Source organism: Podarcis erhardii, assembly GCF_964252035.2.
Source record: "Podarcis erhardii genome assembly, chromosome: 9".
In the NCBI taxonomy this organism is placed as follows: Eukaryota; Metazoa; Chordata; class Lepidosauria; order Squamata; family Lacertidae; genus Podarcis; species Podarcis erhardii.
This window is the reverse complement of record NC_138512.1, coordinates 57,650,453-57,669,192: the sequence shown is the minus strand read 5'-3', so window position 1 is coordinate 57,669,192 and position 18,740 is coordinate 57,650,453. Positions and strand designations below refer to the sequence as shown.

The 18,740-nt window shown below is 43.0% G+C and overlaps 1 protein-coding gene across 5 annotated transcripts in view; it reads left to right on the top strand.

Moving 5' to 3' along the window:
- The first annotated feature begins 6,728 nt into the window (after window positions 1–6,728).
- NPNT (nephronectin) overlaps window positions 6,729–18,740 on the top strand; it is a 61,334-nt gene continuing 49,322 nt past the window's right edge. Inside the window, exons 1-2 of one of the 5 annotated variants that reach the window (XM_081876882.1) lie at window positions 6,729–7,273; window positions 13,070–13,170. In XM_081876882.1, the coding sequence (XP_081733008.1) occupies window positions 7,203–7,273; window positions 13,070–13,170 (172 nt within the window). In that variant the 5' untranslated portion in view covers window positions 6,729–7,202. The remainder of the gene's footprint in view (window positions 7,274–13,069; window positions 13,171–18,740) is intronic. The other 4 variants (XM_081876883.1, XM_081876884.1, XM_081876885.1 and 1 more) reach the window with 4 other exon arrangements.

Here is an 18,740-nt window from a genome sequence, read left to right as displayed (position 1 = left end):
TGTGGAGGCACAAATGTGAGCAGTAAAATCTTGGAGCTCCTGTGTCCTGGCACTCACACTTTGCAATTCTTTTCCCAGGAAGGTGCTCTTACCCATCACACTGGGCATCTTCAGCAAATTAGCAAAACATTTGCTTTTTAAGAAAGCAATTTGCTTCTATTATCCTTGGATGATAAAGTGTTCCGTCTACAGTTATAAAATATTAGCATTCTCAATGTTGCTCCACTTCAGTTGTTTAGATGTTGCATGCCTTAATGCCTCCTGCCATGTGTATGATTTAAGAGTAAGGAAAAACATAGTAAGCCACTGGAGGAGCCTTTGCTTGGACTAAATATACCAGATTAAATTGACAAAATAAATATAAGCAAAATCAAATGTCCTTCACACTCTCAGAGGTGTTTCATCAGAGGAAATGGATCAAAACTATAGTAAACAAGCCATCTTCATAGCACTCTGTTCATAACCAAACCCTTATCTGCAAAAGTGGAGATAAGAGTTTCTGTATTTAATAGATGACTACGGCAGCGCTTATTTAATTTAGTTTTAAGCCATCCTATGACGTATGTTGCATATAATGTGACAGAATGGGGAAACTAACCTGGCAGTGAAAATATGGAGCAAATAGTCATTGGTTTAAAGCCAAACTAGACATCACATGGCAGATGTGAGTAACAATCTCCCAACTATTTATTATTTTTATTATCATTAAATGAAAGGCAGGGACAGGAAGCGACAGTCTTAAGTGGAGGAATGGTGAGAGAGCCTGCTTAAACCTTTCCCTTCAGTTGGTTTTCAGTTCAATACACACAGCACAACACAATTGCAAAAGGACCCATTGAGCTCACCACACCTACAAACCATTTCACTCAAGACTGCAGCTTCCTGAGACTTCACTAAAAAAAGGAAGCAAAATATTGGAAGACAGTTGTGATAGCTGCATCTGTCATGCAACATCTCACCTGGCCCTAAGCCAGATCTGTTTGTTTGGATGTTTGCAAGTCTAGAAGTTTTATAGGCATTCCTTCAGTTCCACTGTATTTACTGGGGCTTACTCCCAAATTGCATAGAACTGAAGCCTTGCAACTCAATCCTATGCATATTCACTCAGAAGTAGGCCCCACTGTGTTCAATGAAGCTTACTCTTAGGTAAGAGTGTATTGAATTTACAAGCATTATCAGTTTAATTTCTCAACCACTCAGCAGGAGCTTAATAAGAAGGCCCCAATTTATATCAGCAAAAGCTTAAAAAGTGAAGTTGAGGGCTGAAGACACACTTTGTTGTTTCTGGAGATGTTTGGATGTGCCTTTGTAATATGAAATGAAATTAAAGATAATTCAGATCCTATGAATGCACAGCTGAAATTAATAAGTTTTTGCCCCAATGTGCATCACTTTACACTTGTTTACATGGAATTTCGTTTGTCATTTTACTGTCTGTTCAGTTTGGAAAACTCCTTTGTAACACCTTTTTGTTTTAACCACCCTGAACAATTTAGTATCGTCATCTTAAAAAAACTGATTCCCAAATACTAAAACTAATGGATCACAACTCCCAAGTTAGGAAGTAGTATGGTCAGAAAGATTCAAACCGAGAAGAATTCAGTTGGGAACTTGATCTGGGACATGTGTAAACCTAGTGGCATGGTACTATCAGAACTGAAAAGGCAACAACATATTTAAAGTTTGGTACAAGGGTGACAACAAGCAATGTATCGCATTGTCCTCTTTCCTGCAGGTCTACTCCATTAACAGTGTATAAGTTACAAAGGTGTGTCCAAAAGCTTTCCAGCATCTAAAGAGAAATGTGATAAGGCAAATGGCTCTTGATCCTACCTAGCAGCCACCTAGCAGAAACAGGGGAAATGTTGGGAGATTGGCATCAACTGTAGGAGGGAACCCTGAACCCTGTCAACACAGTCACAGCTCAGGTACTCAGTGGAAGGGGGAGAGAGAAGCAGATGGCTAAGCAAACAGACTGACACATATCTCACATGCACTGGTAATGACATTTCAAAAGTGACAAGTCTGGAGAGCAGCCAGCAGCTGTGAACAACATGGCTGTAGAAAATCAGGTCCGGGTGCACAGTGGAAGCCCTTTGGTAAATTAGACATGGTAGAATATTTTACAGATAGGTCACAGTCGACCCGTGCTATGCAAGAGCAATTTAACATTGGAATGTTAAGTAGAGGATTTGCTGTGGACACCACCTGATGTGTATACACATAGCCAATAAGACCCTGGACACAGCTCAGTGTCTCTGGGCAAGAAATCAGCTTGCTTTATCTTGCCACACTTTTTGTCTCTGGTATGCTTGTTTCCTTTGCCTGCTTTAACTCATTCCAACTTGGCATGTGAACAAGGAGCCAAGAGGAATATTTGCCAGTGTCACCACTGAATTTGATTTGTTTGCTTGCTGCAATGCCATCGATGTGTATTTCCTCCCAAGAGTGCATGATTCTACATATTTCTGCCTGGATTCATTTCTCTCTGGGATTAGAAAAACCCAAGCCTTTCCTAAAAGCCATGTTTTATTAGTCATTCTGTGTTGTGTATTTACTAAAACGAACTGATGAAAATCTTACAGTATGCAAGACATGCAAGCTTTGTGATGCTCTGAATCGCCTCACTCTGACCCAACTTGCTGGAATCACAGTGCAACATAATTTCAGAATCTCTTTATTTGGCATTTTCTATGTTTGTTTGCCATAATGCATCAACAACTGGAGCTTGTGTTTAAATTCTTGCATGGTTTCCCAATCCACACAGTTTGTAATTTTATCTGCTCAACTATGTGCTTTTGTGGATTGTTTATTTTTTTCCATATGATACTCGTGTTCAAACCAAGGTCATGGTTTAGGGTGTGTTAGCAAAGCATTCCATGGATATATTTTCAGATTGGTAAGTGGCTTTCAAAGCATTTTCCCCCTTTCTTTTTATTATTAGCTTCTAACTTGCATTCTGGTATCATGTTCAGTGCCACAACTATGCATTATGAAGACGGATGAGATGACCCCACCAAATTTATTTAAGCTCAAGCTACACAATATCTGGGGGATCCAGGATCAGAGCTCTCAACTTATTTTCCTAAAATGCATCAGTGGGTGAAAAGTCGACCAGAGGGGAGGGTCTTTGATCCTGTTGTCTTGCATTGATAAAGCAAAGCACTCACTCTGGCATAAGACACAGAGGGGATACTCATGAGGGTATTATGAATTGCCTTGCTGAATCAACACGACATACAGCTAGTTCAGCAATGTCTTCTGATTGGCCATTTGTATAATGGATGGGGAACCTGTGGCCCTCCAAATGTTGGACTCCCAACTCCCATCAGCCCCAACCAGCATAGCTAGTTGTCAGCAATGATGAGAGCTGAAGCCCAACAACATCTGGAAGGTGACAGATTCTGCATCCCTGCTGTATAAGTTCACAAGTAAGGCATGAAGGTGATCATAGAATTGTAGAGTTGGAAGAGACCCTGAGAGTCATCAAGACCAACGCCCTGCAGTGCAGGAATCTCAACTAAAGCAGCCATGACATCAAAATCCACAACATCTAGCAATTTGAAGTGTACTGCTTTTGAGCATTGTATGCCTACTGCTTCTTCACCCCATTCCCATTAGTTCTAACTAGAATGTATATACAGGGTCAACCACCTATCTCACAGGACCTATGCAGTGTCCACTCAAAGGCAAGGCATGTAAGCTGGGCCAAACACTAATAGGATCATGATCTCCAAAAGCAGGGAGAATTTCTTGTCATTCCAGAAGTGGATGGGATGCAAGCTGCCAACTATAGCTCCAAATGAGTAGACTACAGATGTGTCATTGGGAAGACCCACATTCATAACAACGCAGGTTGTGTACAAAGTGGTTCTCCCAAGTTGTGCGGTCTGCAATTACATAGGTGTGAGCAGTCATGATTTCACAGTCCCACCTCCAAAAGGTTTGGTCAGTGGAAGCTGTTGTAAAACACATGGTTAGCCAATGCATCTGACACACACCCACACACCATAAAGTGCACAAGTCTGAATTACAAATTCATAAGTTGGCACATGCCAACCTTGATGGAGCCATACAATCTCCACTGCTACCACCACCACACCCATGAAAATTTGTGCCCTGTTTATGACAGGGTAACCAAGCACAGATTGGCCAGAACTCTGGGTTGTAGGTGGCTATGATTGGACACTATTACTCACAAAGCATCTGCATGGTCCTTTATGCATATGTGCATGTGCTTCCCCATATGGAAAGGCTGTGCTAGAATTTAGCCAGTTACATTTTTTTCAAGGAGTTATCTGCCCTTTGTTATTGGGCTGAACACTTCATTTCTGCATTCTTTCCCCTTTAGATGCTTCTTTCTCTAAACCAGGGGTCAGCAACCTTGTTCCAGTGAATGCTTTCACTGCTGACCCAGGGCAAGTGCCCCAGACTTTGAGTTTTATTATTTATTCATTTATTTTTTTAAAAAACCCAAATCTCTAGTCCTCCTTGATAGGACATTACAGGGCAAAATGTGTGGGTAGCTTTTAAAGGATTTCTGTGAAATAAGACTTGATGTTGTGAGCCACCTAGTATATTTCTGCAGGTACCCATTGCTATTGGACAGCAAAAGCACCAGTGTGTTTGTGGTGTGTGTGTGTGTGTGTGTGTGTGTGTGTGTGTGTGTAACATCAGTGTGTGATCTCCAGAATCAGGACACAGGTGGCTTCCCATGGTAAGCATAAGGTTATTATGGGGTGGCTCTCTAATGTTCTGCTATGCCAACAACAACCACCTTTAGTTATTTTGTGACTGGCACACCCAGTACTCTCTCAGATTCAAAATGCAAAAAGTTGGTGATCCCTGCTCTAAACCCCTTTACCCAATGACAGCAACAAAACCCATGGAAGTTGCAAGTTTGCATGTTCCACGCTTACTTGAAACGTATCTTGCAATACCACAACATCCATTTCTGTAACCTATTTTACAATACAATATAAAAGGACAAGGGATACCAATATCAAGTGCCTGGGGTTCAAAAGACAAAGTTTGGGATTCAAAAAGCTGCTTAGATTCATGCAAGGGGCTTTGTCCTAGCAGAGTTAGCTTATTGGTTTTGGCTTTTTTTAGCAGCTGACCTCCTTGCAGTCTTGAACCTCATCTCAGCAGCAGGCACCTTCCAGCCAATGTCAGGTGGGATTCATTGGGTGCCTGATAAGGTCAAACACATAAAAGATTTAGTTGCAGGTAGGTAGCCGTGTTGGTCTGCTGTAGTCGAAACAAAATAAAAAAAATCCTTCCAGTAGCACCTTAGAGACCAACTAAGTTAGGTATTGGTATGAGCTTTTGTGTGCATGCACACTTCTTCAGATACACTGAAACAGAAGTCACCAGACCCTTATATATAGTGAGAGGGTGGGAAGGGATATTACTCAGAAGGGTGGTGGGAAGGGGTGATTGGCTGATAGGTGTGGTAAACCTGTTGATGACTGTTTGTTTTTTTCACATATTGTTTTTTATTGCTTTGCTTCATAAAAAAAAGAAAAGGAAAATATATATATACACACATGACTGTTAATGACTGCAATTGGACTAACAAGAAGAAGTGTGCATACACATGAAAGCTCATACCAATAACTAACTAACTTGGTCTCTAAGGTGCTACTGGAATGATTTTTTTAAAATTTTGTTTTGACATAAAATATTGTAGTCCTGCTTGCACTTATGTAGGAGTAAAGCTCAGTGAGACTTACTATGAGTAGACACATAGAAGCTGGTGCTGCAACTCTTCAGCTGCAATAAGATGTCATTAAACATTAAGTAAAGGTAAAGGGACCCCTGACCATTAGGTCCAGTCATGGCCGACTCTGGGGTTGCGGCGCTCATCTCGCTCTATAGGCCGAGGGAGCCGGCGTACAGCTTCCAGGTCATGTGGCCAGCATGACTAAGCCACTTCTGGCGAACCAGAGCAGCGCACAGAAACGCCGTTTACTTTCCCGCCGCAGCGGTACCTATTTATCTACTTGCACTTTGACGTGCTTTCGAACTGGGAGCTCACCCCGTCACAGGAATTTGAACCGCCAACCTTCTGATCGGCAAGCCCATTTACCTGTGTAAATGAATAAAATAATGTCTGTGTTTCCTTCCCATACCAACAGAATTGGGGAACCTGTAGCCCCCAAGGTGTTGCTGTACTACAACTCTCATTAGTCCTGACCATTGAACATTCTGGCTGGGGCTGATGGGAGTTGTAGTTCAGTCACTTCTGGAGGACCTGGAGGACAGCTGCATATTCTTGCATGGCAGGGGGTTGGGCTGGATGATCCTCAGGATCCCTTCCAGCTCCACAATTCTATGATTCTATGATTCAAAATGTGTTTTGAGGTGTTGTTTTGCTTTTATAATATATTTATGGAGTTCTCGCATAGCGTACAGTGGTGCCGCTGCCGATGAAACGATAACAGAGTTCCAAAATGGTCCCTGTTTGGTAGAATAAGTTCTCCATTGAGGTGCTGAGAAGTCTGCAACTGCAATTGTTTTTATAGATGGAGATGGTTTCGAATGGTTTTAATTGCTGGCTGTTTGTAGGTGCTTTATCACTCCCTGGTGAGAGGCAGGGAAGGACAGAGATTTAATGAATGGTGGGGGGGGGGGAGGGAGGAATAAGTAAAAGAAACAAATAAGAAGTTCCGCCTCCCAGCCTGCGCTCCTCTTCTCCGCTGCCAAAGGAGAAAGAGCCGCGGGGGAAGGTGGCGAGGTTGCGCTCTCGTGCGCCTCTTTCGTTGGTGAGCGGCAGCGCCGCCTTCAGAGCGCAGCGTCTCCTTCGCTTGAGGAAGAGGGAGGGAGGAAGAGAGTGAGAGAAAGGCAGGGACGCAAGAGAGAGAGAGAGAAGGGGGCTCCCTCCTCCTGTTGCTGCTGCTCGTGGACTTCTCTCTCTTCTTCCGCCCATCCCTCCGCCAGCCAGGATTAGCAACAGCCCCGAGGGCACCCGGAGTTCAGTTTACAGCGCGCGCTTGGCTGGGAGCGCCTCCGAGAGGAGAAGGAATCCGTGCGCCTTCGCCCTCGCTGCCTCGCATCCCTCCCCAACCTGCTGCCGTCGTTTCTATTACTAGAGACGCGCCGAGGCTACTCTCCTCCTTCCTTCCTTCCTTCCTTCCTTCCTTCTCTCTCTCTCTCTCTCTCTCTCTCTCTCTCTCTCTCTCTGTCTTCCCTTCCCGACCATGGATTTATCCCTGAGGTTAATCATTCTGTCCTGGCTCTACCTGGAGGCTTTAGGGGACTTCGACGGAAGGTAAGCGCAGACTTTGGACACTTTGGACACTGGACCGACCGGTGGGCAGATGGATGGGGAGGCGAGGCAAGAGAGACCCAGGGCGGCGGGCGGGCTCAGGCTCTTCTGGGGAACCTGGGAGTCCCAGTTTGCCAGCCGGGGAGACTCCTCGTCGTGACACATTCCCCCCACGCTTGCCCGAGAGGTCAGGGCTCTTTCCGGAGTGTGCAAGGGACAGATCTGGCGCTTGGCACGCGCTCAGCATTCGGGGAAAAAACACACGCGGCAGACGCACCTGCAAACCCCAACTGCAGAGGGCACAGGAGCATAATGTAATCAGTAGAAATAAGGGAAGGGGGAGGGTTAGTTTGTTCCCCTTTTCCCCATGCAGTAACTAATATGGGGCAAATATGGGGCATTGACACACAGAGAGATGGCTTGTTTCATGGAAGAATGAGCCAAATCAGGAACTTCTGATGCACAATTTAGGCTGCAATCTGAAGTCCACTTGCCTGGGAGTAAGATCCGTTGATTTACTTCTGAGTAGACATGGCTAGGATTTCACTGTCAGTGTCACTACAGCAGTTTTCTTGACCTGGGGGGCTGCATTTGTAGGAATGGGTTGTTTTCAACTCGATTTATTTATCAGAGCATATTATTTATAATACTGTAGTATTGATTATGTTAAACACAATCTAGGTGTGTTTTATTTGAAAATAACTTCCATTTTTGTTCTCCGGAACTTGCCTTTGAGTAAGTGCGTGCACAATTGAACTCCTAATCTAGACTGATTCTTCCTTATGGGCTTTTAACTGTAAGGCCAACTAAAAGGGTGGAATCCTGTTACTTTCTTAGAGCAGGTGGCAACGATTTAGTTGGGGGTTCTAATCTGGATTAGGAATTGTGCTGCGTATGAAACCAAAGGAAAATTGCCCTGGGCATAATTGACAGGAAGGAGACAAGGGTGTGTGGCAGTCATATCAATGGATGTTGGCTGCATTCCATGGATTTCTTTTTCCATGATAGTTTTGACACATCTCACAAAAGGGAAACATATCAACAAGAACTTCAGAATAAAGTATATTGATTATTGTGCTGTGTGTGCATTGGCAACCATTTCCCCTTTATTTATGCAGAATTGTGCAGATTGTCAAAACTGAATAGCTGAAACCTGCAAAACTCATTTATGTATATATATTTGCATGGTGCAGAGAAGGGACATCCCTCAGGTGAATTGTGCAACCAACATCAAGTCTGCAAATATTCATAATACCCCAAGTACTCATGTGTGTGTGTTTGTGTGTGTTTTCCAGACATACTTGTGTAGCTGCAAAACAGGTATCTAAAGTAGGAAATAGAAAAGCTGTGAAATGTAGGGTTAGATTGCATTCCCTCATGGAATGTACATACTTCACTTGTGTGGAGATGTGAGATAGACAAGCTTTGACAGGTTTGGGCAACCCAGAGTTCTTTATAACTTTATTACTCAGTTGCTACTTCCATGCAAAATAGCCAATAATCTCTGTATGATTTATCAGGTAGATCATGGCTATTGTGTATTTTGTATATAAAGCCATCTCAATTTGAAATTTGTGGTGAACTGATGGCTGTTACAAAACAGTTTCCTTTTTAGATGCCATGGTGCACGCGGCAGTGGCAAGCGAATTGACTGGGAGGTGTTTGTTTCCAGTGGAATCTGTTTAATGTTCTCTGGTATCCCCCAAGCCAAGGAAAAAAGGCACACCTGGAAATTTGCCTCGTTCATTGACTGGAAATGACGAAAGTCTGCAAACTGACACGGTGTCTCTTTCTTAAGGAATTTATGAAGACACCTGGGGATAGTGAGGTGTAGCCAACCCTTTTTGTATATGGTTTGCAGTCAGTGTAATGAGCTCCTGTGGCTTTCACAATATCTGAAATTTGCACGTGCAACTGCACCTAATTTGGAGAAGCTTGCACATATGGAGGTACTTCGTATTATTTCTACCCTGAATTTTGAAGCAAGCCTTCGTAAGCTGGCTAGCAATAAACATGTTTATAGCAATACAGCAATGATATAAATAGCATGTAATAAAATGACATTGAACTAAATGGGGGGCACCAAAAAGATGCTCACGCTGCCCTAAATCTGCCTCTGCTAGAAGAAGAAGAGTTTGGATTTTGATATCCCACTTTATCACTACCTGAAGGAGTCTCAAAGCGGCTAACATTCTCCTTTCCCTTTCTCCCCACAACAAACACTCTGTGAGGTAAGTGGGGCTGAGAGACTTCAGAGAAGTGTGACTAGCCCAAGGTCACCCAGCAGCTGCATGTGGAGGAGCGGAGACGTGAACCCGGTTCACCAGATTATGAGTCTACCACTCTTTGCATTACACCACACTGGCCCACTGCCAGGGGTAGCTCAGTTGTCTTTCATCTTTTTAAGCAGTATGGAGGGTTTTTACCAAAGGCTGCAGATCTGTGTGGTAGAATGATTGACTGGAAATGCTTCTTCCTTTTTTTTCTTTGTAAAAGAAATACCACAGAACCTAACAACAGTTAAGGTTCAACTAGTTAAGCCACATGTATGAATCCACCTTATGCAGTTGTCTTGATTGAGTTCTTTTTATATGCAAAAATGGAAGTTACTTGTGACTAGATGCAGCAGTGTGGAGATGCTTACCCAAATGAATACTCATCCAGTTGAAAGTGATTAAGTGTGCATGGATGAAATCTGTAGCCGGATGTGTATCTAGGGGCACCTCCTAACACACATTTGGATGTGCATCTGATTTATGCTCACAGATCCTAATAATACACATTCAGAAACTTATTTTCATGCATGCATGTATTTCTTTATCTGGTTTGGATATTTATGCAGCATTGCCTGTGTTTGAATATAATGTTATTTCGTGATTTAGTGTTATGTGAAAGAGCCTAGAAGACTTCAACTTTTCTCAGGCTTGCACATTCCCTTCTCTCTCCTCCTCCCGCACAGCTGGGAGGAAAAGTTCAGAAGCATTCATTTCTGCTTTTAATTAACTGTGATTTGTTGTTACATCCTAACTGGTTTTTAACACTCACTGTGGTTTAACAAGCTAGCTCAACTACCCATGGTTTTAAATTGGCTTGTTCGGAAGCCAGCCATAGTTAATGTTGAATGACTATCCTTGGTTCAGATGAAATGACAAACTGTGATTAATTAAAAGAGAAAGCAAAAGCTTCTGAACTTCTTATCCCAGCAGTACAGAAACGGGAGGGAGGAGTGTGAGAGCCCAGAATGAGGCTAGGCTCATTTACGTAGTGCTAAACTGTGGTTTTGCATTGCGTTTGAACACAGCCATTGAGTCTCTATTTAGTAAATGTAGCATGAGAACTAATGCAGTAACAGCAATTCCTGCAATTTCTTCTTGCTGTGTGCCCAATAATCCATTTTACTTCACAATCATGCGGATCTGCTGGATGGCTTATTTAAAAAAATCCCATTTAATATACAAATCTTATTTTATAAGCTAAATAAGTCAGAAGTTGATGTCTTGAGCATAGTCAGTGAATCAGTATACCGAGAAGACTGCAGCTCAAGTTTAAACATGAATCTAGATAAGTGAAATGCGAAAATGAGCGCTGAAGAGCTGGAATGTGTGTGTAATTGCTACAGCTATAATATGTCAAAATGTGATGAAAAACTTTGATGCAAATTAGGGAGTAGGTCATGCAGAATGTAGAAAAAGACTAAACAGGATCTTGCATGAAAAGGTCCTTCCTTTAACTGTGCTTTTCTCAATTTGTTTAGCAGTTGACATTTATCTCATATGGACACTTTGCTCCAATAAAGTATGTTTTATTCCTACTTCATTGTGCATTGCAGTGTAGTGTCGCGGTCCACAAATTCCACTTGTTCATGATAGTCAACCCAACATTTGTGGTCACCAGGATTCCATCTCTTTCCCAAGGGTGGTATTTTTATTGTGTTCTTGCACTGCTGTTCTGAAAATCATCACGCTGTTGGGGACAATTCCACACCTCAGTTGCTTCAAACTTGGGAGGAGAGCTGGAGGTTGTCACAGTTGTGCTGCAATTCCAAGGTGCAACAAGAGTCTCAGAGGTACAGGGCAACCCAAAAGAGGCTCAATCACCTCCCACATCTTGACGATGGGGAAGAAGCAGGAAAAAGTGCTTCAAATGGATTTGGAGGAGAATAGGAAAGTTACATGTATATATGTATAAGTTTTATCAGTGTTGGTCCTAAGATCATAGCCAGGACTTGTATATAGCTGTGGGGATGTCATCAGCTCTCCAGATATTGCTGAACTACAAGTCCCATCATCTTTGCCCATTGACCATAATTGCTGGGGCTGATGGGAGTTGTAGTTCAGGAGGGCCAAAGGTTCCCCACACCTAGTTTATAACTTTAGTAATATCCCTGTGGGGCATAACAAGTTCCACTGAGCACAGTATCATGAACGAAAGGGAAGGACCATAGGTCAGTGGTAGATCATCTCCTTTGCATGCAGAAGGTCCCAGTTTCAACCTATGACATCTCCAGGTAGGACTGGAAGAAACCTTGGAGAACTGCTGTATCCGTGTTCTGACTCAGTATAAGAAATCTTCCTGTGTGATAAGAATGTATGAGAGCAATGTAAGAGCGGTTGTCCAAGCTAACAAAGACCTGCGTCTCATTGGTGGTGGGTTATACAGAGCCTTCAGAATCCCTCCACCCAAAGCTAAGGGGGTGCTGGAACCCTGGCCCATTACACTGTGACTAGCTATGGTTTCTTGAAAAAACATGGAGCAGAAGAGACAAGCATAGAACAAACAGAACAGAGGGATGGATGGCTATTCATGGTGGGATACAAGGGAATGGGATAGTAAAACCTTCTAAATTATGGAGGAAGAGGGTGGCTGTTTACAATTCAGACTTTGCGAAGGCTGTCCAATACAAGTGAGCAGTTCTGTCTGTAGGAGCTCCATTGGCTCTGAAGATTTCATGGCACCATTACAATCACCAGGAAATGCTTTGCAATATCTTTGATTTTAGGGCATGTGGCCTAATAACGTATGATAGTTTCCCCATGCTTTGGATTTTGAGAAACCTCCTTGTCAGGGTAGTTATTGTGTGAATCTGACCTAAAAGGAAAACTAAAAGCATGATAAAGGTATGTTTCTTTTTAAGATGCAACACTTAGGAAATGGGTTATGTTAAGTGAAGAAGAGATGATAAAGGAGGGTATTTTAGTTAACCAAAATATCTACATAGAAGCATGAAGAGATAAAACAAGGGTGCACTTTACCTTTTGAGGACAGGACAAGGAACAATGGCTTCTGAAAAAGAGTTCAGTTGGCAGGAAGGTCCATTAATCTTAACCTTTGTAAAACTTTCCTGTAGCCTGTGACACACCTGCATGTGCGTCACTGATTCCCCCCCCCCCTGCCCACTTGACAGCTGGCAACTGAACGAGCATAGTCCAGTGAAAAATACTGCCTCTGAGTTGAAATGAGAAAGATGGAAAGTTCTGCTATGATGCTATATCTGCATAATCATCAAGTGATAGCTGTGATATCAAGTAATGTCTTGCAGATGCACCATCACGAACTTGTGTGTCTAAATACACCCGAATCCTGCTTTAAAGTAATAGGTGCAGTTCAGTGTACTGGAGCGAGTTGTTAAGGAAGACAGTGATTGTCCCCAGTGGAAATTTTCAGTCCAAAGGTTTTAGAGGCCTTTTGTCAAGAATCCTATAAGTATAGAATGTCAGTATTGTGTCACAGGGCAGCAGAAATGCAACCATGTGTCCTCATGTTCATTCTTTTCCAAATTTATTTTTGGCGTTGGTGCAGGTGGCCCAGGCAAATACTTTCCACGACTGGATTGTGCCGTTTTGGAAGCAGAGTCGACTGCTGCTGGGGCTGGGCTCGCCACTCATGGGGCCAATGCCAACGTGAGTATCACCACTGCTGGGCTTTGAGCCTTTTGAAACAGGGCTTGTTCCTCTCTAATAATGGCTTTCATATAATCACAGACACTCACATGATGCAGGGCTTATAATGTACATGGGGCTTTTGCTTTCACCTAGAGGGACACTGACAGGTTAAGAATCTTACCCATTTTAAACTCCAGATTTCCATATTAACAGTACTGTAAGTTATGGAAATTAAATGCAGCATTAAACCAAATGTATCTTCATTTCATTTTTTTGCAGCATTACATTTGATTCAGGGTGTTGTTTTTGTTTTTGTAAAAGTTTATCTACATAATTTTTGTTTGTAGATTAACATTTTCTGTTCCCAATTTTCCAAAAAAAGGCGGAACTTATTGCAATCATAAGCAGTTTTTAGCTGTATATTTTGTTCTTTAATAACATTTAGAGAAGGTTAAACAAAAACCTTTCAGAAACATCCTTACTGAAGTTAAAGGAAAAAGATTAAAATAAATCCTTCCCAGATTATGCTTCGGTATTTAACCTGACAGTGTCTTGCGGTGGTACATATATTAATAACATTTCTCACTTTCTCATTGCCCTGTCAACTTTATCAACTACAATTTCTGAAAAAGAAGCATTCAGCTAGAAGCTATAGAAGCGATGGGAATACAGAAATGCTAGCTTTCAGTTGAATTGGAGAGCTGACCAAAGTAGCCAGACATAGATTGCCATGTTTTCTGTTGCCTACCTGCATATTTTTCTATGTTTGCACCAGATTAGACACAATCTCACAATCACAGAATCATAAAATAATCAGAGTTGGAAGCGACCATGGAGGTCAACTCCCTGCTCAAGCCAGAGATTACAGTTCAGGATGCCTACTTGACACCTAACTACCCTTGGCTTGAATACCTCCAGAAAACATGAGCCCACTGAGGCAGTCCGTTTCACTCAGGGCCAATGACATAACAAGGGAAGCTAAGAAGACATTTGTCTTGTATAGCAGGTGGAGAGGATGGTGATCTAGCAACCCCTCTCCACTTACTTGCCTTGTCACCACCTGCTGGCCCTGCTTGTGCTCCCAGCCACCCCATTCAGTTCCCGAGCACAATTCAAAGTGTTGGTGCTGACCTTTAAAGCCCTAAACGGCCTCGGTCCAGTATACCTGAAGGAGCGTCTCCACCCCCATCGTTCTACCCGGACACTGAGGTCCAGTGCTGACGGCCTTCTGGCGGTTCTCTCGCTGCAAGAAGCCAAGTTACAGGGAAGCAGGCAGGCGGCCTTCTCAGTAGTGGCACCCGCCCTGTGGAACACCCTCCCACCAGATGTCAAAGAGAACAACAACTACCAGACTTTTAGAAGACATCTGAAGGCAGCCCTGTTTAGGGAAGCTTTTAATGTTTGATGTATTATGGTATTTTAATATTTTGTTGGAAGCCGCCCAGAGTGGCTGGGGAAACCCAGCCAGATGGGCGGGGTATAAATAATAAATTATTATTATTATTATTATTATTGCTCTCCACATTTTCTTCCTCCTTGCCTCATTCTGAGGAATGATGAAGAGGGTTGTTTCTCTGATTGAGGCATTCCAGACCTGGCAGGTGCCACTGTTGTAGTTTGCTGCAGCTAGAAAAAAGCTGTTTGCGATGAGTAACTTTAAACTTTTTAAAGTTTGAGCAGCATTTACTCAGCTTGTTGCAGTAGCGGCGGCAGTGCAGGCAGTCTCCTAGACACCTCACCCAGAATGCCTAGTGAGGAAGCAACAGTGATGGGGAAGAGGCAGAGGAGAGGGTGATGGGAGGAGGAGAACCTGGCAGTGCAAGCTTTTGCACCAGCCATGTTTCCACTATCTAAGAGCTCTTACAACTAGGAAGCTTCTCCTAGTGTTTATCCTAAATCTGCTTCTCTGCAATTTTCTATCAGCTGGTTCTAGTCCTGCACAAAACGAAGCCTGTGGCAACAATAAAAATGCAAAATCTGGCACGCTGTAGACAATCAACCACAAAGCTTTCTTCACAATTGATAAAGTACATTTCTTCAAGCATCAATCTGTCTTCATTATTGTGATGGAATGCAGTTGGTTGCAGTGTGACATTTCTGCTTCTCTCCTGTCCCAAATTAAGGTCTTTATTGGTTCTGCTGATTGATGCTCCACAGTTGACAAATCTAATTAGAATTTTGCCTCTGTACTCTGAGCACAAACGGGTGCAATCCAACCAGAGTTGAACATTTCAGTCTCCCACTGTTTCTAATTGGAAAGAGTTGCACCTAAGCTTAATTCTCCCACTGAAATAAATCTAAATGAAAAATGCTTAACTTAGTTGGGCAATGAAAAATATTTAATTTTTTTTTAAAAAAAGAACCCTATTTATATAAGTTTGCATCTCAAAACATTTCAAACCATTTAAATGCAAACCTAAAACTTCTCAATTTGCAAATATCTTAAAGCAAAACAAAGTATCGAGGGAGGAAACTGAAGGAAAGAGCAGTGCATTTATACAACATGATTTCCTCTTCCTTTGCTTAAGACCCTATGCAGCTCCAAAATATTTTTGGGAAGGTCCCCTCTTCCATTCTCTGGAGCAGATTTTGAGGGTGCTGAGCATGGGTGTAGCCACACAGAGGTGGGGGAGCAGCAGCCCACTGCTAGATCAAGTAAAACAATAGAAATACTTAACTAACTGACCAATCACATGGGTTCTGTCCTACCTAACAAAAGTCCTGCCCCCCCCCGACAAAATCTTGCCCCCCCCAATCCTGGCTCCGCCCATGGTGCTGAGGATCTGCAGTGGGGAAGAAGTTCCATTGTGCAAGTGGAAGTTTATTTTGCTTGTGTAATAACAGCTTTGGATACATTTCCTAGAAACTCTACTGAAGTTTCACATATAAATGTGAAAACAATCCACATTTAGTTAGTGATGTAAGGCATGAAAATCATTACTTTACATCAGTGTAATAAATGCTGGTCAAATGATTAGGAAGTTGTCAGGAATAGTAGGCTCCAGCAATCTCACTTTCATTTGGCATTATTTCTTTTTATCCACAATAAATAGGTTACCAGGCTATTATTTTCCGAGCCACATTAAATGACATATTCTTTGTTACCCATTTAGCTTCTTTAAAGACAGAAATAAACCAATCTCATCTCTTTTGAGGGGAGAAGGCATGTTTTTATTCAAACAATTCAAGACTACCATTTGTGGATCCAAGGGCAGATAATAGCCAGTGGTTTTGTGTAATTATTTTTAAACATTATTTAAAAATGGTCACTGGGGCCATTCTCTTAAGGAAGAGCAAACAAAATTGCAATGATTAACAGAGAACTACTTGAGATTTCAACTGGGTTTTAAGGAAGATGCTATATAAGAAGAGTAGTAATTGTTCTGAGAATGATCCGCATCATCTTTGTAGCTGCTGTTATCACTCTTAATATACAGAACACTTTGCAGCTCCCATTTAATTAACTCTTGCAGTAACCCTGCGAAGAAAATCACCATTAACTACTGGGCAAGTCTGAAAAATGAGTGACCTGCCAAGTTGAATTCAGCCCACTAAAACTATAAGGTGGCTTGCAATGTGCTTGACAACATATCTCCCCACCCCCCAATTTTTGTAGTCTCAGGTGGGCAGCAAAAACAGGTTTAGCAAGTCCCTAGTATGCTCCCATGCATGACTGCTGTGCTGTGCTCAGCTTAATGGGTCTAAAGTTGTGCAGGCCTGTAGGTGAAAGAGGAGTCACACTGCGTCATGGTGGGTGGAGGCAGCAGGAAGATAGAACCAGGATGGAGATTGTGCATCCCACACTGAGTGGGTGCTGCTTATTGCAGGTGCAATAGGTCCCTATCTGATGAGAGAGATTCACAGAGGGAGAGCCAATGTGTTCTGCCAACAGTTCACCTAACCTCCATCCTAGGAGTTTGCAAACTCGACAGGTTACGGCAGCAGCACCTGTTCCTTCTGTCCTTTGTCTCCAAGAACAAGGGAGACTTGGGGTAGAGGGCAGCAAACCACTGTGCTCTCTGAGCCTAAGGTAGCCATGCTGATTATCCGTTTGGGGGCTTCTTTATGAAGTGTGTGTGTGTTTTTACCTAACATACAGGTGCTCAGGCAGTGCTGAAAGTTGAACATGCATGCTTATTACAATATAGTTTGTACAGAACACAAATGGGTTGTTCTTCCACATGCATTCATTTATTGGGGAAAAAGAAAGAGGCACCTAGTGCTCCTAGGTGAGAGCCAATGTGGTGTAGTGGTTAACAGCAGTAGTCTCGTAATCTGGGGACCTGGGTTTGCGTCTCCGCTCCTCCACCTGCAGCTGCTGGGTGACCTTGGGCCAGTCACACTTCTTTGAAGTCTCTCAGCCCCACTCACCTCACAGAGTGTTTGTTGTGGGGGAGGAAGAGAAAGGAGAATGTTAGCCGCTTTGAAACTCCTGAAGGGGAGTGAAAGGCGGGATATCAAATCCAAACTCTTCTTCTCTACCTAACCCCAGCTATTGGTACATGGATGGAGCCAAGGTCAGATTTGAAAGCTGAAGCAAGAGAAAATGCTTTGCTTAAGGTTGCACAATGACGTCATGCTCAAATACATTTTCAGGAAAAAAATCCCTGGGACTTAGCAGGAGCTTGATTCACAGAGATCAGTGGATAAAGATCTACACCAGGCATAGGCAAACTCAGCCGCCCAGATGTTTTGGGACTACAACTCCCATCATCCCTAGCTAACAGTGTTCAGGGATGATGGGAACTGTAATCTCAAAACATCTGGAGGGCCAGGTTTGCCTATGCCTGATCTACACAACATGTAAAGGTAAAGGTAAAGGGACCCCTGACCGTTAGGTCCAGTCGTGACCGACTCTGGGGTTGCGGCGCTCATCTCGCTTTATTGACCGAGGGAGCCGGCATACAGTTTCCGGGTCATGTGGCTAGCATGACTAAGCTGCTTCTGGCGAACCAGAGCAGCTCACGGAAACGCCATTTACCTTCCCCCTGGAGTGGTACCTATGTATCTACTTGCACTTTGACGTGCTTTCGAACTGCTAGGTTGGCAGGAGCAGGAACCGAGTAATGGGAGCTTACCCCGTCGCGGGGATTCGAACCACCAACCTTCTGATCGGCAAGTCCTAGGCTCTGTGGTTTAACCCACAGCGCCACCCGTGTCCTATACACAACATGTAGATAAGCATTAATGTCTGCTGAAAACAAGTATCTGTTGAAGGCAAAGGAGCAAGAACCAGTAGAAAAAAAGTATCTACCTAATGCCTGAAATAAATACATCAAGATAGAATTCCTTCCTATTAGAAACTAAAAGTTCATCACTGAAGTGACAAATACCATTTGGTGTGTTGAAAAGGTAACCAGCAGGGCTGATCTGAAACAATGGAGGCGGGTGCTTTGTGAACATTTATCCACCAGCAAATCCGTTCTTCCTTTCAGCTTCCTCTTTTTTTTAAAAAAAGAGGAGTTTCTGAAAAGGTGTGGAAGTGTTTGCGCATTCAGAGTCCTGACAATACAACACAGGAAACATTGCCACCTCACTTTGAAATAGCTCCCTTTGCCCCCAGAGACACCATCAAGCAACTAAATTTG